Below are 25381 nucleotides of genomic sequence, written 5' to 3'. Positions count from 1 at the left end.
CACAGCTAGGAAGGTGGGAGCACAGAGGCAATATCTAGCCCCACAGTTAGTCCTGTCTTGGCCACTCACTTGCCCCTGAAGGAAGGAAAGACAAGGAAGGAAGGTGAACAAGAAAAAGATCCTAAAGAGAGATCTGCATATACCTTTCCCTCAACATTCCTTCTTTCCCTGGAGAAGGATTTCTTTCACTTGGCTGGAGAACCATCTCAGGCTGTATTGTGGAGGGCAGTTTATCAAAAGGAAACCAGACACATTCCCTTGGGAACTAGACTATAGGTTTTTCTGGCTACCTGCAGATGAGTAAAGAGGAAGCTGGCCTGGTGCTGGAGAAGTGACACAAAGATGCCTTTCAGGGCCTTTGCCATCAGGTAGAACCAGTTCCAACCTCTCACTCTCTAACCCCTACCCCATTTCTCCAAGTGATGTGACTCAAGCCAGGAGCAGCCTCCCAGCAGCGGCTGGGCCCTGGGAGAGAGTAGTCCAGGTGCGGGTGTGCACTCACCCGCATAAATTGGTCTGGTCCACATCGCAGAGTCCAAGAGCCCCTAGAAAGCATGGACATGAGCGGAGACGTGAACTTCCTTTACATGGCCTTCCCTGCCCCTCCACCCCTTTGCTGTGGCCCTTCTGGGCTCTGAGCAGGACCAACAGATTGGAAACCTGATCTCTTAATAGTCACCTTGGGTCTCCACCCCACTTTTTTCTTTCTTGTTCAAACAGGTAAAAAACAAGGAGTCCCTGAAAATCGCAACAAAGGTAACCTTTCCACCCACTCATTTACCATCTCTACCTGCCTACACTCAAACCAGACCTTTCCAGGCCATCTGCCTTCTCCCTTTTCCTCTCCATAAATCTGTTATCTGCTGCTGGGGCCCAGATGCCTCATCCTGAGGAAGGTGCAGAGATTTTAGGGGTGGTCTCCAGATCCTGATCCCCATCGAAGACAGCACAACAGCACCCCCTGCTGTTGTCTCACAGACCCTCCCATCAAGATTTCTCTTGGGGAGTGCGTGGGATTGATCTGCTCTTCCCCAGGGGGCACTGAACTCCCTGCTTCACTGCCCTAGGCCGGATTTAAACACCCACGGTACCGGTACCCCCGTTTCAGGCCTAGAAGATGTCAGGGTCCTGACGGTAGAGGGAGTTGGGGTGGGCAGTCCCTGCACCCTCCTCTTGCTACCTTCCTCATCGGTGTCCTCTTCTGGTCTGGATTCCTTCTCTGCTAGTCTTCTTGGGGTGCTCGGACAGAGCCCGTCCTCTGTACCTCTCCTCACCCCTCTTTGTTTTCACCGTCTGTCTTCTTCCTCCCGATCTGGTGTGTGTTTCTTTTTTTGGTGGCTGTGTCTACATCCCGTCTCTGTCTTGTTTGTGAGTCTGACAACAGAGACAGTATCTCAGGAAGTGCCCTTCCCAAGCCAGAGGGGCCGAGCTCCGCAGGGGTGAGGCTGGAAGGGGGCTGGGAACCAGGGAGAACTGCTCTCTTGAGACAGCTACTGGAGATTTTTTTCTTTGTACCCATGTCATAGGAGTCTTTAGGAATAAAGTCATCACATTGGAGAACCAGGGCTCCACAGAAAGAAGTCTTTAATTTTAGGTCTCTTTAACTCTTCTTTTGAAAACCAAGTGGATTTATATGTCTGTCTTTATCCCTCTTATTCCAGACGGCCCCTCCTACCAGCTTCTTCCCTCTCCCCCAAAAGACAACCCTCTACCTCCCCACTCTGTACCTCCCCAACCTTCATCAGACAGGGGAGAGAGGGCATTTCCTTCCCCAGTCGTTGAACTGATATAAAAGGAGGAACTGAAAAATACTGTTTGGGGGACTGTTTCTTCCCTGACAGTCTATAGGGAGAGAGAGATGAACTTTTTAACAGCAGACTAGGATGCTTATGCTCTGGAAACATCTACCAGCCTTCCCCATCAGCCCCTTTCTGCAGCAAAGATTCACTATTTTAAGCACTGAATTCCAGGAAGGATGGCTGTTGGTAATAGCACTTAGTGGCATGACTAATCCTCTTGCTGGAATAAACCTGGCTTGGGGCTCTGAGGTGGTGCCAGGAAGCTGCCACCGAAGAGGAAATCCATAACCTAAAAGTACTCCCGTTTCATCCCTAGTTGTCAGAATATCATTGTAAAGGCCCTAGTAGAGGGTGGAAGGCATGCTCCTTGCCTGGCAGGGGTGAGAGTGGTTGGAGCTGATGCTGGGGGTCCCAGGTGGATTCCAGGAAGGAGACAGAAGAGTTTGGGTCCTCACATGCCTGCTACTCAGTGATACCCCCTTGCCCACTCACCTGTCCTATTTGTGTGCACACCCTAGCAAAGACTCAGGATGGAGTGGCCCTGGAAATCCAGCCACTCAACAGCCAGGAGGGGATCGACAATGAGGAAAAGGAGAAAAAGGCGGCCAAGCTGCCCAAAAAGGAGAAGTCGGTGCTGCAGGGCAAGCTGACACGCTTGGCCGTTCAGATTGGGAAAGCCGGTGAGTAGGGCAGTGCCTCTTGCTATCCATGCTACTCTGCTGGGTCCTCGCCGCTTTGGCTGCCTGCCTTCTGTCCCAGCTGGGCTGGCGAAAAGAGCTGAACCTTCCCAGGGGGCTGGTGCAGCCAAGGTGACCATGCCCCTCTCTCTGCCACCCTCTGGCCACTCCCTGGGTCTTTTCAGAGAGAAGTGTGCCCCTGTGTGCCAGGGTTAAAGACCCCACGGCCCCTTCCCTCCAAACAGAAGGGTAATAAAGAACTGTCACCCAGGGGAGATTCACCTTAGCAAGAAGGAAGACTTGGACGACCGCTCACCTGTTTCCTGTATTGGCTCATAAGCTCCATAAGGGTAGAGAAGGCTCCCGTTTGCCAGCAGTAATTCCCTAGCATGGCGCTAGCACCTAGCTGGCACAGCACAGTACATTCAAAATAAGGACTAGAAGAAACAGGAAGATCATGCTTTAGAGAGGCTTTTTCCAGAGGAGGGGTTGCTAACGGCACTCTTGTGTATGGTGAGGGGAAGTGGCTTCTCCGGCCCCTGCCTCTACATTCTCCTCTCTTGGGGGTGCTAGGAACAGGGGTTGGAGGAAGAAACAAAAGGAAGATTGCTCCTTCCCTGGACATTTCTTCCAAGGGGCCACCTGGTACCACTGTTTAATTTTCTTCTGGGCCAGCCCCTCCGCTGACTGCCATCAGTCTAGTCTGGTACATTCTGTGCAGACAGTTCACCTGGGATCTTGTTAAAGTACAGATTCTGATTGAGGAGGTCCAGGGTGGGGCCCAAGGTGCTGCATTTCTAACTAGCCTCCAAGCGACGCCAGTGCCGCTGATCCATGAACCACACACCGGGTGACAAGGATCTGTAAAAAGGCATTACGGTAGCCATTAACCATGTGTGGCTGTTTCCCCTTAAATGAATTACGATTAAATACAAGGAAACATTCAGCTCCCCAGTGACATCAGCCTTGTTTGAGCTGGTCCATAACCACGCGTAGCTAGCAGCTTCCTTATTGGACAGAGCAAACTGAGGATGTTTGAAGCATCACAGAGAGTTCCGATGGACAGCATTAGTCTAGCATGTTCATTCAGTTCTAGTACCTCGCTTACGGTGACCACCATGAAATCTCTGGCATATCAAGGGTACACGGGGGACATGAACTGCAGGTGTGGAATCAAGTGGCTAAGCCTGGCACACAGGTGTGAAACATTGAATAGACCCCACCCACCCCCCTCCTGTCGTCCTCCAATCCCTGCTTTAGGGAGTACAAGCTACCTGATGGCTGGCCCCTGGTCTCCTCTCGTTTTGGTTTACGTTTCAAGCTAGGCCAGTTGGGGGTGAGGCAAGTAGGGTGCGTTGTACCACCGTCGGGGGGGGAGTGCTTCTTTAAATTTCGGACACTAGGCACTTTGTTTGCCTGACCTCAGCCCTGACCCTGATGAAGCAAAATTCAGAAGAATATGCTTTTACTGATATAATCACCTCTGGCCTTGCTCTGATTCTTTTGAATCATTAGGCCCTCAGGAAAAGCAAAGACCCAAACCAGACTATGGTTTGAAGCAAAGCTCTTCCCAGATATTATGCCCCAGATAATCTGGTACAGTTGCCCAGACATTGATCCCCTCAGCCTTCAGGGTGGCCAGGCAGCACCCAGGGCAGTTGGAACCCCTAAGCCAGTTGCTTTCTGACCTTGAAAAACTTCTTCCATTTGCATCAGTGTGTAGGACGACCAACTTGTCCCAGCTCGCTTGGGGCGCTCTTGATTTTACCGCTGAGAGTCCCAAGAAGCTGCTCAGTCTCAGGCAAACCAGAATAGTTGGTACCCTGGTTTTCCAAAAATCCCTCTGTGGGGGGAGGTGGGTATAGGGATGGGTGAAATAGGTGATGGAGATTAAAGAATACACTTATTAGGGTGCCTGGGTGGCTCAGTCAGTTAGGTGTCTGCCTTCAGCCCAGGTCATGATCCCAGGGTCCTGGGATCAAGCCCGCATCAGGCTCCCTGCTCAGGGGGAGCCTGCTTCTCCCACTCCCTCTGCCTGCTGCTTCCCCCCACTCTCTGGCTGTCTCTGGCTCTCTGTCAAATAAATAATTAAATAAATAAATTTTTTTAAAAAAGAATACACTTACCATGATGAAAAGAAATAAGATTAAAAATTTTTAAATCCTAATTGTGTTTTGATCTTCTTTAAAAAACTCTCTGTGCCTCAATCTACTCATGAAAGGGGATGATAATACTAACTTATCTCACAGGGTTTTTGTGAGAATTAAATCAGTTATTATATGTGAAGTGCTTGCCTGGCCTATATAGTAACTATAGACATCTTTGCTTATTGTAAACATGTAAATTATTGTCATTCTCTGCCTATGCCATGTAAAGAGAAAGGTCAGGAAGCACCGTGCTAAAGGTTAGCCATGTAGGTGATGGGCTGACACCATAGCGGTATCACTGTAAACAAGTCGTAAATTGGGAACCCAACAGTTCCCATCTGCTAGGGGAGAAGCCCAAATTGATAAACTACTAGGAAATAGGCAAATACAGTCACTACATTCTGAATTGTGACAAGAGGGTAGGTCTGAGAATCACAAAATTTCTATTTTAGAAAACTAGACCAACTCCTTATTTATGAATGAGGAAACAGGTCCAGAGAGAAACCAAGACTAGTCCAAAGCCACGAGTCAAGTTAGTGCAGTACAGAAACTGGAACCTGTGTCCATAGAAGATGAAGCCAGCATTTTTTTTCCCTTACATGATAATGTACAAGCAAGAGAGAATGGGTGGGGGATTTGGGGGTGACTGGAGATGGTGGTTTTAAACATTGGTAGCAAAAATAATAATAAAATAAATAAAAATAAAATAAATAAAGAAATAAACATTGGTAGCAAAGGCTACACTTTATGCCAGCCCCCTTCTGGCCAGGGCCCCAGGGAGGCCTTTGAGCCTGGGCTCATGTGATGTGTTTCCTGGACAGGTCTCATCATGTCTGCCATCACAGTTCTCATCCTGATCCTGTACTTTGTGATTGACAACTTTGTGATACACCGCAGACCGTGGCTATCGGAGTGCACCCCCATCTACATCCAGTACTTTGTCAAGTTCTTCATCATTGGCATCACTGTGCTAGTGGTGGCTGTGCCAGAGGGGCTGCCACTGGCTGTCACCATCTCACTGGCCTACTCTGTGAAGGTGAGACTGGAATAGTGCTGTCTCTTCTTTTAGGACTGAGATGGGAGGGGAGGGTGCCACATAGCCTTCAGTGAAAGGATAGGCCATACGATCTGCACAGATTGAGTGGCGCCTCACAAGAGCAGAAGCCATTGGCATCCTTGGAGATGAAAAGGACCATCTTGATCCGTTGCATCAAGGTTTAGGTAACCCAGTAGAATCTGAGGACGATTCACAAAAATAGTACCCTGCATTTTTGTGCAGACAAGAGGATGAGATGCGGAGACATGTTGGCAAAAAATGGCCTTTGACATATATTTGGCAGAGCTCAGTCGGTCCCCCCTCAAGTCTATCCTCATCTCCTTTGTAGAAAATGATGAAAGACAATAACTTGGTGCGGCACCTGGATGCTTGTGAGACAATGGGCAATGCCACAGCCATCTGCTCTGATAAGACCGGCACGTTGACCATGAACCGCATGACTGTGGTACAGGCATATATTGGAGACACTCATTACCATCAACTCCCAAGCCCTGATGTCCTTGTGCCCAAGGTCCTGGACCTTATTGTCAATGGTATTTCTATCAACAGTGCCTATACCTCCAAGATTCTGGTAAGCTCCTCCTTTGCCTAGACACTTAGAATGGGTGGTTGGAGGGGACAATTCCTTTTCTCTGGACAGAGAAATGTTCTCTTGTTTATCCTGCCTGAATTGCCACTGCACATCCCATGTCCTACTCCTCGGTGAACATGTTTGGGATGACTGGGGATTGATTCATGGGAGCAGAGTGGGGGATAGGGAGGCAGGTAGAAATCCAGATCTATGAAATGCCCACCAATCACCATATGATGGCAGTATCCCTAGGAGAGATGGGTTTATCAGGAATAAATTCCATACTTTCTAGAAACTAAGGGACGGTATTCAAATGAGACCCACATGGGGTGAGATACCAGCACCATCCCCAGGGCAAACTAGAACATCCCTAAGCCCTGGATGGCTTAGGAATCACAGTCACCACTGACCACTATCTGCTTACCCTTGGGAAAGAGATAAATGCTATCCCCACATGGGCGCCGGGGACATATGTGAACATTTTGTAGGGGTGTTCTTTCCTCCCAAGTTCTCCCTAGTAGAAGCATGGTACTCAACAGCACATACAATTTTTCTCTCAGCCTCCAGAGAAGGAGGGAGGTCTCCCGCGGCAGGTGGGCAACAAGACCGAGTGTGCTCTCCTGGGCTTCGTCACTGACCTGAAGCAGGATTACCATGCCGTGCGCAACGAGGTGCCCGAGGAGAAGCTCTACAAGGTGTACACTTTCAACTCTGTGCGCAAGTCAATGAGCACAGTCATCGAGAAGCCCAGCGGGGGCTACCGCATGTACAGCAAGGGCGCCTCTGAGATCATCTTGCGCAAGTGAGCCTCCCTTCCCCCACTTCTCTTCCCTTCCCGGTCCTCCCCGTGGGAAGGTCTGGGTGACATGCACCGTGCTAAACCCATCCAAAGGGTCAGTGAGCCCCCTTTCCGGTGGGTGACATCATCACTAATATCTGAGCATTGAATCAGGCTGAGGCTTGCTTTTGAGTGCCTCGGGGGGCCCATTCTACTTAATCTGCACAACCCAGTGCAGTAGATGCTATTAGCACACCTGTTCTACAGATGAGAAAACAGACGTACGAGAAGTGAAGTACTTGCTCAAGGTGATACAGCTCATAGTGGTGCAGCCAGGATTCAGAACTTGACAATCCAAGCTTCCATCTTCTAATCTGAAACCCAAGGAATACCCTCGGGGTTACTATGATTAGGTGATTCGTCGCACGTTGGTGCACCTCAGGGCTGTTGTGAGTTCAGTTCTAGACTGCCCCAATGAAGTGGAGCAGATGAGTCTTTTTTTGTTCCGCAGTGCATATAAACCTCATAGCTATACTAGGCTGTAGTCTATTAAGTGTGCAACAGCATTTTGTATAAAAATACAATGTACATACCTTACTTTAGAAATATTTTATTGCCAAGAAAATAGTCACCATCACCTGAGCTTTAACGATCATCAGACCTTTTTGCTGGTAGAGGGTCTGCCTTGATGTAAGTGGCTGCTGGTTGATTGGGGCAGTGGGTGCTGAAGGCTGAGGCAGTTATGGCAGTTTCTTAAAACAGGACAATGAAGTATGCCGCATCGTTTGACTCTTTCCGTGAATGATTTCTCCGTAGCATGAGATGCCGTTTGATAGCATTTTACCCACAGTGAAACTTCTTTCAAAATTGGAGTCATTTCCCCTCAAACCCTGCTGCTGCTTTATCAACTAAGTTTATGTACTATTCTAAATCCTCTCTTGTCATTTCAACAGTCTTCACAGCATCTTCATCGAGTAGTTTCCATCTCAAGAAATCATTTTCTTTGCTCATCTGCAAGAAGCAACACCTCATCTGTTCAAGTTTTATCATGAGATCGCAGCCATTCAGTCCCATCTTCAGGCTACGCTGCTAACTGTAGTTCTCTCACTGCTTCCACCCTCCCTGCACTTACTGCCTCACCTGAAGTCCTGAACGGTGAGGGTCAGAGTCATCCATGAGGGTTGGAATCAACTTCTTCCAAACTGCTATTAGTGTTGCTATTTTGGCCCCTTCCCATAAATCATGAACGTTCTTTATGGCATTTAGGCTGGTGAGTCCTTTCCAGAAGGTTTCCAATTGACTTTGCCCAGATCCATCGGAGGAATCTCTATCTCTGGCAGCTATAGCCTTACCAAAATGTATTTCTTAAATAAGAAGTCTTAACGCCCTGATTCATATGCTGCAGAATGAGTGCTGTGTTAGCAGGCATGAAAACAATGTGAATCTCATTGGACAGCTCCATCAAAGCTCTTGGGTGATCAGGTGCATTGTCAGCGAGCAGTCATATTTTGAAAGGAATCTTTTTTCTGAGCAGTAGCTCTCAGTGGTGGGCTTAAAATATTCAGTAAATCATATTATAAACAGATGTGCTGTCATCCAGACTTTCTTGTTCCATTTATAGAGCACAGACAGAGTAGATTCAACATGATTCTAAAGGGCCCTGGGATTTTCAGAATGATAAATGAGCATTGGCTTCCATTTAAAGTCACCAGCTACATGAGCCCCTAACAAGCAAGTCAGCCTTTCCTGTGGAACTCTGAAGCCGGGCACTGACTTCTCTCCAGCTGTCAAAGTCCTGGATGCCATCTTCTTCCAGTATGAGGCTGTTTGATCTACACTGAAAATCTGTTATTTAGTGTAGCCACGTTCATTAATGATCCCAGCCAGACCTTCTGAATCACTTGCTATAGCTTCTACATCAGCACCTGCTGCTCCACCTTACACTCTGATGTCATAGAGACAGCTTCTTTCCTTAAACCTCACGACCCAGTCTCTGCTGTTTCAAACTTTTTCTGCAGAGTCTTCATCTCCCCCAGCCTTCCTAGGATTGTGGAGAGTTAGGGACCTGCTCTGGATTAGGCTTTGGCTGAAGGGAATGTTGTGGCTGGTTTCATCTTCTATCCAGAGCACTCGAACTTGCTCCATTCAGCAATAAGGCTGTTTGGTTTTATGGGAGAAATGCTTTTCATTTCCTTCAAGAACGTTTCCTTTGCATTCAGAGCTTGGCTATTGGGAGCAAAGAGGCCTAGCTTTCAGCCTCTCTTGGCTTTTGACTCACCTTCATCACCAAGCTTAATCATTACTAGCTTTTGGTTTAAAGTGAGACATGTGAGACTCTTCCTTTCACTTGAGCACTTAGAGGCTATTGCAGGGGCATTAATGGCATAACTCCAGTAGTGTTGTCTCTCAGGGGAGGGGAGGCCTGGGGAGAGGAGGAGAGAACGGGAAAGAGCCAGGCAGTGGAGCAGTCAGAACACATATGACATTATCAATTAAGTTTGCCATCTTATATGCATGTGACTCGCAATGTCCCCAGACAATTACAATAGTAGCATCACAGATCACCGTAACAAATACAATAATAATGAAAAAGTTTAAAATATTGCAAAACTTACCAAAAGGTGGCACAGAGACATGAAGTGAGCAAATGCTTTTAGAAAATTGGTGTCATTAGCGTTCGATTCAGGGTCGCCACAAACCTTCAATTTGTTAATAAATAAATAAATAAACAAACAATGCCTGCAAAGTGCAATAAAGCAAAGTGTCATTAAACAAGGTTTGCCTGTATGTAAAATGCCAGGCACATAGCAAGTACTAACAAATGTTAGTTCTATGTTCCTTTTTCCTTCTCATGCTCAACTCCACTTATAGGAAGTTGAGTAACTTCATCAAGTAGCTAGACTGTTCATGGGTCATTATAGGCTGACCGACATAGGTACAGGGCCAGTAGCTATAGAATTAACCAGGCCTTTATTTGGCTTTAGCCACCGTCTTTCAACCAACCCATTCCTGTGGAGCACACCCTATGCACTGAGCACCATTCTAGTACTATTCACGTACCTGGAATTTAAAATGTCTCTCCACCTTTGAGAAGTTCAAAAGAGGGGGTAATCCACAAATGACTCTTGGCATCACATTCACATATGAGTAGGAACAGACAACATGGGAGAATCATACCTTTGGCTTCCCTAGACCTGATCCATCTACAAATCACCCCACCTTGGGAAAAGGGACTCGGCTGGATGATGAACAGAGATTTCTTACCCAAGAATGCTGTCTTTACGAGTAATGCAGGATTGCCAGAATGTCTGCAAATGAGTGTAGAGACATCTGGGGTGGGAAAGGGTTGCTGCTTCCTGACTGTGTGCCTCCCCAGGTGTAATCGAATCCTGGACAAGAGAGGGGAAGTGGTTCCATTCAAGAATAAGGACCGCGATGAGATGGTCCGCACTGTCATCGAGCCCATGGCCTCTCAGGGACTCCGAACTCTCTGCATCGCTTACCGGGATTTCAATGATGGCGAGCCCCCATGGGACAATGAGAGTGAAATCCTCACTGAACTGACGTGTATCGCAGTGGTGGGCATTGAGGACCCTGTGCGCCCAGAGGTGAGGCTTTGGCTTGGCAAAAGGGTAGGAGAACATGAATGGAAGTCTTCCAACAGCCTCTGGCCCACATACCAGCCGAGCATGATGTAGGGGGTAGTCCCCCCATAGAAGGGAACGGAGGTACTAGTTCCATGTTTAGCTGTGACCCCAGGCACGTTACCCAACAGCTTCTCACGTACAGGGATAGATGTTTCTGTGCCTTCTGCTTCCCAAACCACTGTGGAGTGCTGAGCTGATAGAAGCTGGCATTCTGACAGTGAATGCTGTCTGAGGGGTGAGAAACATAGGTTGTATTGAGCTTATTATTGGGTACCTAAGAACAGTCAGAGTTAACTGGGACACCAACTTTGCCTCTAGCCACCTTCTTTCAATCAACATATTCTTATTGACTGCCCCTAGAATAGCTGAACAGTAATCTAGAAACTAAGGCGTTGAAAAGGTCTCTGCTTATAATAAGTTCAGACTAGTGGACTTTTAGTTGTCAAGGCCCAAGGGCATAGGAGACTATAAAGAATGGATTGGTTGGAGTATGGGCCAGGGAAGTGGAGAATGCTAAAAAGGGAGATGGTGGCCAGATCCCAATGAGGTATGGATGTGCCCTGCTAAGAAGTCTAGATTGTAGGGAGAGTACACTTCCACACCTGGCTCCTCAAGCAGATTTTCTCTTCAACTCATGCTACAGTAAGGCAAGTTCAAATGTAGTATTATGAATAGGGCAGAAGTCGGGTGGCACCAAACAATATAAAAATGACCAGACCTAGCCTCTGCCACGTGGCACTGCTCCTAAGTGCCTCTCTCCTGTCCACAATGAAGGGACCCTTCACCACCCCCACCTCCTCCTTTCCTCTCACCTTACTCTCCACAGGTACCTGAAGCTATTGCCAAATGCAAACGAGCTGGCATTACTGTCAGAATGGTGACAGGTGACAACATCAATACAGCCCGGGCCATTGCCACCAAATGTGGCATTGTGACACCTGGGGATGACTTCCTGTGCTTAGAAGGCAAAGAATTCAACCGACTTATCCGCAACGAGAAAGGAGAGGTGGGTCCTGGCTAGGAAGACCTCATCTCGCAACGGGGTGGGGGGCAGCTCTCCTGTAACGGATCCAGGACACAGGAAAGAAAGCGACTGGGTTTTGTTTTTCTTGTTTGTTTGCTTTTGGGTTCTGTTTTGTGTGTGTGTGTTTTGAAGATCGAATTGGCTTTATTGAATGATTTCATGAATCAGGCAGCAACCCATATAACCAGTAGGGGCAGCTGTGAGGAGTTGGACCCCAAGTGGGTGGTTTTTAAACTGAAATCTATTCGTAGTGAACTATTCCTTCTACCGCAGCTGCTCAGGTGGCAAAACTGAGAGGTTTCTTTATTCTCATTATCTTCGCTCATAAGCTGTCTTTTGAGACAGCATCACTGACTTTTTATGTCTTCCTTATTTTTCAGTCGTGGGATGATTTCATCCTGATTTCCCTCCACCTCACCCCCCTGTGTCACTGCCCCATGGCACAGGTTTGCAAGAGGATGTGGTCTGGGTGTGGAGCAGACCAGAGCCTCCTGGTCTGCATAGAAACCAAACCTAAGACCTTAGGAGCACTTTAGCCACCTGACGCAACAGCCAACCCTGGCCCACCTCCTGCCAAGGGTCTAAGAAACAGGAGACAGACTCCCCAGTAGGAAATTGGGAGGGAAATGAAGACACACAGGGTCTGAATGGTCACCATCAATGAATCTGCCCTTGGAGACTGAGCTGTTTCATCTCCCTTGGAGGCCATGGTAACACCCCCCAGGGGCTGTGGAATGTGAGCTCTTCCAGAATCTCGGAGTATGGGGAGAAGTAAACTCCCCCTGGATGGCTGTTCTGAGCTTGACTGACCTGGTGTGCTCTGGTGTTGGCAGGTGGAGCAAGAGAAGCTGGACAAGATCTGGCCTAAGCTTCGAGTCCTGGCACGATCATCCCCCACTGACAAGCACACACTGGTAAAAGGTGAGCTCAGCTCCTGACCAGATGCCTGGAGCAGATGAGAGCAGACTGGGGCAGACAGCCAAGAACCAAGGGCCAAAGCAACTCTCTCATCTTGAATAGGGAGGTCCCAGGAGAGCTCTCCAGCTCATGGTGGGGAGCAGACAGTTTAGCAAACACCTGTACATAAGACATATAATGAAGTTGTTCTAAAACATCATGTCTTATTTGCCAGTAGTAATATGTACTAGTCAGAGCAGGTTAAATTATTCTCATTTTGCCAATAAGAAGGTTTGAGGCTGAGAAGACAAAGGACTTACCCAGACTGCCCAGCTTCAACCCCCAGGACCCTGTCTTCGGATCAACCGGTGCTTTCTCCAGCACACCCTAGCTGCCTTAGGGCACCAGCCAGGCTACCTGCTGAGGACAGACTCACAGCTCAGAGCACCCTGCGGGGAAACAATTTATAACCTTTGGGTGATACTACAGAGCCTCCAGCAGAAGGAAGAAAAAAGGGAAGAATGAAGTAGAAAGAGAGGTGGTACACATACACATACACTCACACTTCGATGGCCCAGCTTGGACTCCAGAGAAAGGGCATCCAGACATCAAGTATGTGTGTAGATGTGTGCACACATGCATTTGTGTATATGCTGGTGTCCAGCTCTGACATCCCGATCTTCTGTCCTCTCCTCGCTAGAAGAAGCCAGCCTCCTGGGAAGTCTAATTTCTGGCTTTAACACACACACACACAGACACACACACAGACACACACACACACACACACACACACCAGCTGTTTTGCTTCCTTTCCTGCTTAGGGAGCACGTGGCCCTCTTTGGCTGAGATGGGATGGAATGATGGTTGGGCTTCACAGCTGGCTTTGGGACCTTGCAAGGACTTTCCCCTCTCTTGGTTTCAGTTTTCTCATCTGTAAGGTGGTGGGAGTTGCTTAAATCATGGATCTCTCTGGGTGCTCTGCCGCCCTCCGGCTGTTCCTGTTCCCTTGGCTTCTCTCCCCATTCAAGCTGCTTTGCCTCCTGGCCCTGGAGGCTGAGACACTGCTCCCCCAGCCACCAGGGGGAAGGAGCTTTAGTTGCCAGAATGGCCGCCAAGTGACCAGTCAGCCCACTCACAGCCCTGGGGCCTGGTCTTCACTCCTTCCTGTGGTTGTTTTCAGCTGGTAGCTGGACTTCTATTTATAAATTACCTGTGTTTCTGTGCCTGCTGCCAGGGTGAAGGCCGGATAAGGTGCTCCTCTAGCCCTTCTTTACCTCAGAACAGAATGAGGCAGACCAGTAGCAGCTTCTCAGAAGCTGACAGATCTGTCGCGCTCAGAGAGGTGGTTATACTTTCAACATGTTATAAAGTGAGCTTGTTACCCACAAAAGAAAAAGGGAAGAAAGGAAAGAAAAAAGGAAGGTGGTAGCAGGGACCAGAGAGGAAGACACAAAAAGCACCATGGTGGGGAACAGAGGGCTTGCCACATGCCTGGGATGGCGCATGTGGATTCGTTGGGGCACATCTCTCTTCCCAGGCATCATCGACAGCACTGTTGGGGAACAGCGGCAGGTGGTGGCTGTTACTGGTGATGGCACAAACGATGGGCCGGCCCTGAAGAAAGCCGATGTTGGCTTTGCCATGGTAAGCAGCTCGGCACACTGTCTCTGCCTGCAAGCCACCTTCTCCGAGAAGCCAGGATGAGCTTCTTGTAACCTGGTGCCTCCTGTACCATCACACCCCACCCTGTGCTCTTTTCTCTGACACTCTCTCTTCTGCTGACCTGGTTGATAAAAGTCTGTGTAATGGGAGACCCATCAAGTGTGATGATCCAGGCAGGGAAATCATGACACCTCATTACCCAGGAGAGCGAGACCAACTTAAATTTGCCCGTGAAGGTGGGCGTATTGTCTGTGTAGGCACACCATAGAAAATTCATATTCTATATGAAGCATGGCCAGAACTGTTCATTGCTCTGCTTTTCACTTGTGAGGTCAGGAGCATCAGAATCACTTGGAAAGTTTATTCAAAATCCCATATTCCAAGGTCCCCCACGTGGCTGTCTTGATTCAGCAGCATCTGGGTAGGTCCCAGAAGTGCTTGGCTCTTCCTAACAGGCACACTTGTTGCTTCTGATGTTGCAGCCAATGCAGAAGCCCCCAGATTGCCAAGGACATCCTTACACTCAAGTGGCTTGTGACTGTAAGCCTCCCATATGTATTGAACTATTGGTGATTTTTAAGAGTGGAAGGAGATGCAAGAAGTAATCTGTCTGTAGGGTGTGCCATTTAATACCAACAACAAAAGCTTTGATTCTAGGAAATTTCAAGAACACACAAAAGTAGAGAGAATAGTCTAATGAATCCCCACGATACCTGTCACCCAGCATGAATTATCAGTACCTGGTCCATCTTGTTCCACAGAACGTTTCCCCCAGTCCTTACTTCTCCCGTCTCAGGCTGAACTGTCTGAAGCAAATAAAGGACATCACGTCATTTCATTTGAAAGAATGTTAGTATATACACCTCTGATAAGTGTGCATCGAAGACTTCTGTCTAGAAGAATCATAACACCATTGTCTCACCACAATTTGGGCCCTTACTATTGTTAGTCATCTAGTCCATGTGCCAAGGGCTTCATAAATCCTGTCTTTATTGTTTCTTTGTCCAAATCAGCTCTAAATAAGATCCATATGCTGCAGTCGTTTCTGTATCTCTTAGACCTCTTAATCTATAGCAATAGTTTTTGAAGCAAGCTCCTCCTGGAAATCTAAAGGAATACAGATACTCAGGCCCCACCCCAGCTCTACTGGATCAGAAAGCTCAAAGTTGGGGCCCAGTTGGTTGAGCATCCGACTCTTGGTTTCCACTCGGGTCATGATTTCAGGATGATAAGATCGAGCCCCACATCAGACTCCAAGCTTAATGGGGAGTCTACTTGAGATTTTTCCCTCTCCCTCTGCCCCTCCCCATGCTCATGCACATGCTTGCGCTCTCTCTCTCTCTCTCTAAAATAGATAATTAAATCTTGAGCACCTGGGTGGCTCATTTGGTTAAGCATCTGCCTTGGGCTCAGGTCATGATCTCAGGGTCCTGGAATCGAGCCCTGAGTCCAGCTCCTTGCTTAGCAGGGAGTCTCCTTCCCCCCCCCCCACCTTGTGGGCACACACAGTCTCTCTCTCTCCCAAATTAATAAATAGAATCTTTAAAAGTAAATAAAATAAATAATTAAATCTTAAAAAAAAATATTCCAGACTCTGAGAAGGAAAGCTGGTGGTTCAAGAGAACACATATTATTCAGGCACAGTCTAGGCACAATGAACCACTAATTAATTTTCAGTTAATTGTTGACTGGGAGCATTCTGAGAGTCAAGGTTCCAGATGCCACCCTGGACCAACCTCACAAATAGCCATTTCTTTTTTTTTTTTTTTTTAATTTTTATTTATTTATGATAGTCACAGAGAGAGAGAGAGAGAGACAGAAACACAGGCAGAGGGAGAAGCAGGCTCCATGCACCGGGAGCCCGACATGGGATTTGATCCCGGGTCGCCAGGATCGCGCCCTGGGCCAAAGGCAGGCGCCAAACCGCTGCACCACCCAGGGATCCCCATTTCTGAGTATAATAGACACTGTGTTAGCTTTCCAGCCCACCCCATCTTTTTTTCCTAGCTATTTAGTTTTGAAGGAACCAGGCTGGTTGTCTACATAGAATAATGCATAGTGTGGATTTTGTTGATTGTATTCTTGTCACACACAATCAGATTCTAGATCCCATCTTTCATAAGGGGCTACAAAATAATGTCCAGATTTTCTCTATTTTTTAACTTCAAGACTTCTATAGAACCTTGCCCTCGTGGACTATTTAGTTACTCTAAGGTTCAGGTTCCTATATGAAAGGTAGCTTTTTCTTTATTTACTAGTTTCAAAATGAGTTGACTTTTTAGGATCCTCCAAAGATGGCAAAGGAATTACATATATATTTTTAAATTTTACTTACTTAGTAAATAGGCTCCATGCTCAACAGGGGGCTTGAACTCATGACCCAAGATCAAGAATCACACACACGGGGCTCCTGAGTGGCTCAGTTGGTGAAGCATCTGCCTTCAGCTCAGGTCATGATCTCAGGGTCCTGAGATCAAGCCCCACGCAGTCCCTGCTCAATGGAGAATCTGCTACTCCCTCTGTCTCTGTATGCTCTCTCTCTCTCAAAAAAAAAAAAAATAAATAAAATATTTAAAAGAAAAAAAAAGTCACTCTACTGACTGAGCCAGCCGCATACCCCATGAGTTGTATTTTTTAAATTAACTCTACTAAGTTACTCTACTAAAAACAGTTGTTTATTTTTTAATATCGTTATGAACTCATGGATTTAAGTATACTTGATGTGTTTAATCCATTGCTCTTGTTATTATTATGACGTTCACATTGATACATCATTAGTCTCATGAATACTGCTGGGTCCTCTAGATACAGCCCCAGTTATCTTTAATACCTTACTTTGCTTCTGAAGTGATAAGATGTTCCAGAATCATGCATATTTCTCATCCTAGATCTGGAATCATCCATTTCTCAAAGGAATCCTGCTTTTTAGTGAGAAATGGTACTTAGAGAACACAATCTGAATGTCAGGGTGTTCCTTACTACCAAGTAAATCATTGTTTCTAGATCTTTTCAATGGGCTAAGCTAGGAAATATATCTTATAAAAGATACATATATTTCTTTTGTGTGTGTGTGTGTTTCTTTGTTTTAAAGATAAAATATTTCAAGAACCCATATTGGTGTTTTCAATTCACTTTTAGAATTATAGAACTTGAAAAAAACTTGAAAAAAAAAAAAAAGAATTATAGAACTTGGGGCATCCCCGGTGGCTCAGCGGTTTAGCGCCATCTTCAGTCCAGGGCGTGATCCTGGAGACCCAGGATCCAGTCCCACATCAAGCTCCCTGCATGGAGCCCGCTCCTCCCTCTGCCTGTGTCTCTGCCTCTCTCTCAATCTGTGTCTCTCATGAATAAATAAATAAAATCTTGGGGAAAAAAAGAATTATAGAACTCTAACTTACTAATTTTATTTAACTTCCTTTATTTTATATTTATATCTCTTAAGATGAAAATTTTGATTCTTGATGGTATTCACATAATCCTTACTTTGTTTTACCCTAAATATAGGTAATAGTCTCAAAAAAGCAAAAACAATACAATTACTTTTCAAAAAGGAGTTCAAGATTTTTCTCTTAGTTCCTGTTATCCAAAAGGTATATCCTGCTAGGTTCTACCATCAAGTTACTATGGTTTTTTAAGTCATTTGGGACATTTTTCCTTTGTGTGGTTGTGCTACCAACTGGTTTTACCAGTTCATTTATACCATGTTGCTTTCCATTTTAGAGATTGCTTCTTTTTTTTTTTTTTTTTTTTTAAGTAAGTTCCACAACTGTGAAATCCAACAAAGGACTCAAACTCATGACCATGAGATCAATACCTGTGCCAAGATCAAGAGTTATACACTTAACCAACTAAGCTACCCAGGCGCCCCTAGAGATTGCTTTTTAAACTTAATTTTGTTTTATGCTCAATAAAATAGTGATATAGTTCTAAAGTCAAATATACAAAAGAAAGTCTATTCCTAGAAATCCAGCTTCTATCCCTATCACCTCCACCCTGTTGCCTCCCCTCTTAACTCCAAGTAACATTTCTTTGTTTTTGGTATATCCTTCTGTTTGCTCCTTTAAAATATAATCAAATGTATAATATATTTGTATCCTATCCTCTTAGATAAGTGATACTTATTTATACTACTATGTATACTTATCTACACACATACCATATACTCTTTTTTTTACATTGCTATTTTTCACTTAACCTGAAAATTATTCCGTAGTAGTAAGTATATATAGTTCTTTTTTCTTTTCTTTTTTTTTTTTTTTTTACTTGTATCTTTCTTTTTGCAGCGCATGTAACAGCATTTGTGTGGATGTGTTAGAGAACTCTTTGAAGGGGAAACTGAGTTGTATAGTCTACAATAGATATTTGTTTATTGCAGTCTGGATAGGAAAATATTACTACCAGGTAAAGAGAACAAATATCTACTATTGCAAGCCAAATTAATGAATAAGCTCCTCTGTGGATTATAGGATTTACAAGACATGGAATAGAAGTATGGGCTGGAGGTGTTAGGGATGGTTTTGCATCACATGGACTATTAAAGATAGAGAGGGTTTAAATAGACAAGGAGGAAGGATGTTCCAGATTTAGGGAAATGGTGTAAGGAGAAGTCTAGACCCTAGAAGTGAATGAGAGGTTCAGAGAATTGTGAATAAACCACCAGGTTTTAAGCAGAAAGATTATATAGGAGCAGGCTGGAAAATGAATCCAAGTTCACCTATTGGCTACCAGTCTAGAAAATTTACTGTTTCTAAAAGCTCAACTTTCAACCATTGATATGTCTATTGAGAAACCTTTAGTGGTTCCCCAGGAACAGGAATTTGTACAAGGATAGGACATCTGAACTGTGCTGCCAGACCACTCCTCCCAGAAAAAAATGTAAGGTGACTTAGAGGTGTGGGGGAGACAAGGACTTAAGTGGGACATTGACAGTGGCAAAAGAAATACAAGAATTTAGGGGTGCCTAGCTGGCTCTGTTACTGGAGCATGCAGCTCTTGATCTTGGGGTTGTAAGTCCAGACTCTGTATTGGATGTAGAGATTACTTAAAAATAAAATCTTTAAAAAGAAAAAAGATAGAAGTGTAAGGATTTGGACGTAGAATAAAACATGTTCCCTTATCCTTCCCTTCATTTCTCAGGTGAAGGAGTAGCAGAGAAGGGAGAAAGGAATTTCAGAGAAACTGTCATTTCCAGTCTAGCATCAGGTCCCAGCCCTGCTTTCTGTGGACTGACAATGACACATTTTCCCTTCCTTTTCTTTGGAAGAGATGAGAACACAAAATACCCTGGCTTGGTCATTAGCATTTGCATGGCAAGTGTGCCCTCTTGTGTTTATGGCTGGTTCAGAAGCTTGGTGGAGGTCTGGAAATACAGTCTAGGTTCAGAACGTAGATGACCTGCTTTATCTAGGTCCTCGCTGTTCTTCTTCCCTTTCTCACTTAGGGTATTGCAGGCACAGATGTGGCCAAAGAGGCATCAGACATTATCCTAACAGATGACAACTTCACCAGCATTGTGAAGGCAGTGATGTGGGGGCGAAACGTGTATGACAGCATCTCCAAGTTTCTGCAGTTCCAGCTCACTGTCAACGTGGTGGCCGTGATTGTGGCCTTCACTGGAGCCTGTATCACTCAGGTGAAAGGAGCGTGGGGTGGGCCGAGAGGAGAGGGATGAGGGGGGAGGCTAGGGAACATGGCAGGTGAGGTCTTGGCTACTGAGGATTAAGGACATGTGCCCCCAGTGGTGTTGGGGCAGGAGTTAGCTCTACTAGATCCCCATCTGCCCATGTAGGAGGATGATAAGTTATTTACCACTAATGTAGCACATTGCATGGCAGCCGCCATGATGAGTACTTATATGGTCTCCACAAACAACCTTGCAAAGTGCACATTCTCCCCCATTTTACAGGTGAGGAACCCAAGGCTCAAAGAATTTAAGTAACTTTCTCAAGGTCACTCAGCTCATAAATGGCCGGATCCAAAGGCTAGGTGGCTAGTGGGAGCTAGGCCATTGCAAGGGCAAAGCTGAGGCTGATGAGTGAGGTGAGGGCTGTTTTCTAAGGAAAGCTAAAAGGACCGGTACTTCTTCCCACCAGGATTCCCCCCTGAAAGCTGTGCAGATGCTATGGGTTAACCTAATCATGGACACTTTTGCCTCATTGGCCTTGGCCACAGAGCCTCCTACAGAGTCTCTGTTGAAGCGTCGCCCATATGGCCGAAATAAGCCTCTGATCTCACGTACCATGATGAAGAACATCCTGGGCCACGCAGTCTATCAGCTCACCGTCATCTTCTTCCTCGTCTTTGCTGGTGAGCCAAGGCTGGGGTTGGGGCTAGAAACAGGGGTCGCAGTGCTAAGTGGAGATGGGGGTCAGAGAATGGCACGGAAAAGGAGGGGAAAAAGGCACGAAAGAAAGATGGAAAGAAGGAGGAAAGAAGATAGCACGGGAGGTCGCTGAGCAGGCTGAGCACAGCAGTAGAGATGATGACAACTCCCCTCACTGGGTGTGTCCTCTTGTCCTGTGTGGCGCATCGTGCTAGTTGACGTACTCCTCCTAAGAATTTCGCAGGGTAGCTTTCTGTACTTTTTTTTTTATGATTTTATTTATCCACTTGAGAAAGAGAGAGAAAGCACAAGTGGGCATGGGAAGGACAGAGGGAGAAAGAGAAGCAGACTCCCCACTGAGCAGGAGCCCGATGGGGGCTCAGTCCCAGAACCCTAGGATCATGACCTAAGCTAAAGGTAGATGCTTAACCAACTGAGCCACCCAGTACCCCTATAATAGTTGGGGGTTTTTTGCAGATTATAAAACTGAAGCTCAGGTCACATGGTGAGTAAACGGTGACACTAAGCTCAAATCTGTGTCTTCCTGACCCTAATAGTTTTCTCACCACACTGCACTCTAAGAAGTCAAAGTCAGTGGAGCAAACGTGGGGAGAGAGGGTCAGATATGTTGAGACGGGATCCCTGGGTGGCGCAGCGGTTTGGCGCCTGCCTTTGGCCCAGGGCACGATCCTGGAGACCCGGGATCGAATCCCACGTCGGGCTCCCGGTGCATGGAGCCTGCTTCTCCCTCTGCCTGTGTCTCTGCCTCTCTCTCTCTCTCTGTGTGACTATCATAAATAAATAAAAAAAAATAAAAATAAAAAAAAAAAAAAAAAAAAAAAGATATGTTGAGACCACAGCTAACACTTAAAGTATTTGATACAGTAGCTCAGATACTGAACCATCAGAATGGACACCAGCTGTAAGCCACCAGCTTGGCCACACCAACGTGTGTTGTTCTGACTCAACCTGAGCCCTTGCTGAGACCACACTTAACCCACTGATGCTTCCTTTGCCCCCACTAGGTGAGAAATTCTTTGACATTGATAGTGGGAGGAAGGCGCCTCTGCATTCACCACCCAGCCAGCACTACACCATTATTTTCAACACCTTTGTGCTGATGCAGCTCTTCAACGAGATCAATTCCCGCAAGATCCATGGAGAGAGGAACGTCTTCGCAGGCATCTTCCGCAACCTCATCTTCTGCTCCGTGGTCCTGGGCACCTTCATCAGCCAGGTGAGCCTCTAGCTGGAGTTGGGGTAGGAGGGCTGGGATGGCAGAGGTTGGATGCTGGGAACAGGGTTCCCTAGGTACCCAGGAGAAGGAGGGAGAGAATGATGGGGTCTCTGGCTGTGGACTGAACGCCTTTGGATTCCCAGTTGGCTTCCATTTGCACATTACTCAAAACTGGAGCCTGCTGGGCCAGGTGCTACAGTGCAAGCCAACTCGTTGATAGCAAATAAAATAAGATAGATGGGATCCTTCCCTTGTCTTTCAAAAGCTCAGAAATTTCACAGAGTGGCCAAGAAGAGGGTCACTCTTCTAGGTCATTCCATGCCTCCTGCCAACACACATGAAATGTGCAGATACATACCGAATGGGCTCTCCTTGTCCCTGCCCCTTCATTCATGGGGGGTTCCTGGTTGAAAACACTGCACAGTTCACAGAGGGAGAGAAGTGGTGGGATGGTGAACAGGCAGCTGACAGATAAGCATGGCCTGGGTTCCTCTTGTAGACCTGGGGTCAAGGACATGGCTGCCCTGGTAGTACGAAGATTGGGTTCCTTCCTCCTTGCCCTCATCAGAGGAACACTAAAACCTGCAGATACAAGAAAGAGACTATGAGCTCACTGGTAACAAAGGGCTCCTGCCCCTCCCTGGCCAGTGTCTCCCTCATCTGCTCCTCTCTTCAGTTCCTCCTCTCCCATCTCTGTGCCTTCTGCTGGTCATCCACTGGCTTTAGTCACCAGAAGCCACCAGTCCCCCTGGATCCACCAGCTCTTACCTTAACAATATTCATGGTAACTAGATCTGTCTCCGCATCAGGGTCTCTATAAAGACTGCCTTCCCTTCTCCCCTTCTGGATTTCTTCTTTTTCCTTCTCCAATGAGCAGATCAGGGTTTGCCCCACAGGGATCATGGGGCAGGGGGCTGACATAGCTTTGGTGGCCTTGGCTGGAGGGCTTAGCTGCCTCTTACTCGCCTCCCCAATGGTGGGCTGCCTCTTTCTCTGTTCTAGATTATCATCGTGGAATTTGGGGGTAAACCCTTCAGTTGTACGAAGCTCACCCTGTCTCAGTGGTTTTGGTGTCTCTTCATTGGCATTGGAGAACTGCTGTGGGGCCAGGTGAGTACCAACAGGCTCGCCCTGCATGTGCGCACAGCTGGCACACTCTCTCCTCTGGAGGAGATGGGGCATGCACCTGCGGGACCTCCCAGCTCCTTACCTTCATCTTCCTCTTCCCTCCCCTACCTACCCCGAGTTTTCAAAGTCTTTCCATCTTGCAGGATCCCAGAGTAGAATGGTCAGTGTCCAGCAGCACTTCAGAGGCTTCAGATCTCTCCTCTAACCATGCCTAGAAGCATGGCGGGTCCCTTAGCGTCTCTGAGACAGGAGTGGAAATTTTCAATGAAATTTTGCTGAAAGGGAAAAAACAAAACTAAGGGTCTTAGAAGTAGAAGAGTTTATAAAGCAGAAGTCTTTGTTCAGGTGAAGCAGCAGTCTGGCTGTGAGCTACTGGGCTAAAGTAGTTTACGGCTCCCCTGCCCCCCTCGTGTTCACCATGACCTTATCTGGATTGAATGGCTGACTCTCACTTGAGATAAATCCAGACCCACACGGTTTCTAGAGAAGCAGCAGAGCACACAGATGGGGAGAAGGGAAGACAGTTGCTCTGGGACCAACTCCCCAGGTTTGAATCCCACATCTCCTTTCTAGGAGTTGAATCTCCTTGAGCAAATGTCTTAACCACTCTGTACCTCAGTTTCCTCAAATTAGGACAGGATCATCATTAATCATTGTTAATCAGCCAATCAGTTATGACACAGAAATGACTTAGAACAATGTCTAGTACACTGTAAGTACACAGTAAAAGTTAGTCATTAATATCATAATAATACGATCAGGTCTGGTAAGTTTTATTCCTTCCCTGATACCACTTTGCACATCGCCCTCATCCTCGACTCTGACCCAGTCTAAGCTCTGCTTTGCAGACCTCCAAGCTCTCTTGATGGGCGCCTCGCCACCTGGATAATGGCTCTGCTCTAAGTGGCCCCAGAGATCCCTCCCTGGGACTGCAGGCCTTACCCTAGACCTGCAGTTATCTCTTTCCTACTCCTAGATGCCTTCCTGACTCATCACTATCCCAGTTCCTACCATGAGTCCCTCCACCCTATTCTGTCTGGTGCTGTTTCTTTACCAGTGGGCCCTTTTACACCTGGGTGAAGCTTGGTTGTTTCACCAACTACCTGAAACCCCCATCTGGGTCTAGTCTTACCTGTAGCCATGCAGCCTTGATGCCAGATAACAGCCCCTCCTTCCAGGCATCTAACAGCAGACATCCTTCCCATTTCAATATGCCTGACTCCATGTTGAACTCCCTCTCTCATCCCAGCCCTGTCTACTCATCGGTTTGTTGAGGAGAACTGACTGACTGAGCTTCCTGAGTGATTTGTTTTGAATTGCAAGCCCAACTGCCTGCCCCGTGTCTTCTGATGATATTCATATGTCCCTTCTTCCCTGGCCTGTCCCACCCACTTCCTCACTCCAAGCCCAAGAAAAACTCGAGTATCCTTTCACCCTCATTTTCTAACACAGAAATTACTTTGTACGTGGTGACAAAAAGAGGGTCATTCTCTTCCAACACTTCTCTTCCCTTTTGCCCACACACATGCGACATGACCATCCTCTCCCCATCCTCTCTGATCCCGATTTGTTTGCCCCTAGCCCTGGTCTCTGTCCCTCACTACTATGTACCATGCATTATAGTTCTACTTCCCTTAAAAGACACATCGCAAAATGGAAAAGAAGAAGTGAGGCAGAAGGAGAATCCAGCGTATAAGCAAGTAGGCAGATGGCCGGCCAAATACTTGAATATAAATTCTCCTTTGTATGTCCACAAATACAGAAAACCTTCCTGAGGGCCTGCCATTCGGTAGGAACTGAGGAGTGCTTGCCTGGGTGGGTTGGCGTCTCTCCCACTGCTTCCCCCACTGCTCCCCCCACAGCACCGATGGTGATGGGGCAGAAAGTGACCTATGCAAGGGCCTGACCGCACAAGCCAAGTGACAGCCTCTCATCCTGATTCGGATGTCTCCCCTTTCACTGCTCCTGTTCTCAGATAATCTCCACAATACCCACCCAATCCCTGAAGTTCCTGAAGGAGGCTGGGCATGGCACCACCAAAGAGGAGATCACCAAGGACGCAGAGGGGCTGGATGAGATTGACCATGCGGAGATGGAACTGCGCCGAGGCCAGATCCTCTGGTTCCGGGGCCTGAACCGTATCCAGACTCAGGTACTCTGACAGTGGCCTGTCCTCCCCCAGGAGAAGAAATCTTTCTGTGGTGGGAGGTGTGGGGAGGGTGACAGTTCTCAGTGGCCAACATCTCTTCCCTCCCTGGGGCTTACTCCTGGTGGGCAGCCCAAGCTCCCTCACCTCAGGACAGATGGGCGGCAGCCACTGCCTGGGCTTATCTGCAAGGAAGGTAATCACAGGGTCCAGAGCACTGGACCCAGACTGGTAGCATCGTCCTTTAGCTTCAGGTTGGTTCTAAAGCCCATTTTGCCACCTCCATCGG

At 47.0% G+C, this 25381-nt stretch overlaps 1 protein-coding gene and 1 long non-coding RNA gene across 9 annotated transcripts in view; one reads left to right on the top strand and one right to left on the bottom strand.

The window, feature by feature from the left end:
• ATP2B4 (ATPase plasma membrane Ca2+ transporting 4) overlaps positions 1-25381 on the top strand; it is a 98655-nt gene that overhangs the window by 60399 nt on the left and 12875 nt on the right. For 6 of the 8 annotated variants that reach the window (XM_072814860.1, XM_072814858.1, XM_072814856.1 and 3 more), the window contains 14 exons: positions 721-756; positions 2318-2479; positions 5445-5659; positions 6009-6251; positions 6812-7053; positions 10406-10637; positions 11503-11682; positions 12534-12621; positions 14135-14241; positions 19700-19891; positions 20352-20565; positions 21607-21818; positions 22821-22928; positions 24922-25098. In XM_072814860.1, coding sequence (XP_072670961.1) covers positions 721-756; positions 2318-2479; positions 5445-5659; positions 6009-6251; positions 6812-7053; positions 10406-10637; positions 11503-11682; positions 12534-12621; positions 14135-14241; positions 19700-19891; positions 20352-20565; positions 21607-21818; positions 22821-22928; positions 24922-25098 — 2408 coding nt within the window. The remainder of the gene's footprint in view (positions 1-720; positions 757-2317; positions 2480-5444; positions 5660-6008; positions 6252-6811; positions 7054-10405; positions 10638-11502; positions 11683-12533; positions 12622-14134; positions 14242-19699; positions 19892-20351; positions 20566-21606; positions 21819-22820; positions 22929-24921; positions 25099-25381) is intronic. The other 2 variants (XM_072814859.1, XM_072814857.1) reach the window with 1 other exon arrangement.
• Positions 501-3020, bottom strand: LOC140626954 (uncharacterized). The gene is made up of 3 exons (XR_012025913.1): positions 2793-3020; positions 1181-1374; positions 501-545 (listed from the first exon to the last, which is right to left on the bottom strand). It is a non-coding gene; the product is annotated as an uncharacterized lncRNA (long non-coding RNA).

The sequence above is a fragment of the Canis lupus genome, chromosome 38 (genome assembly GCF_048164855.1).
Source record: "Canis lupus baileyi chromosome 38, mCanLup2.hap1, whole genome shotgun sequence".
NCBI classification, from domain to species: domain Eukaryota; kingdom Metazoa; phylum Chordata; class Mammalia; order Carnivora; family Canidae; genus Canis; species Canis lupus.
Note: the sequence above shows the minus strand (reverse complement) of the source record. Positions and strands in the feature narration are given on the sequence as shown.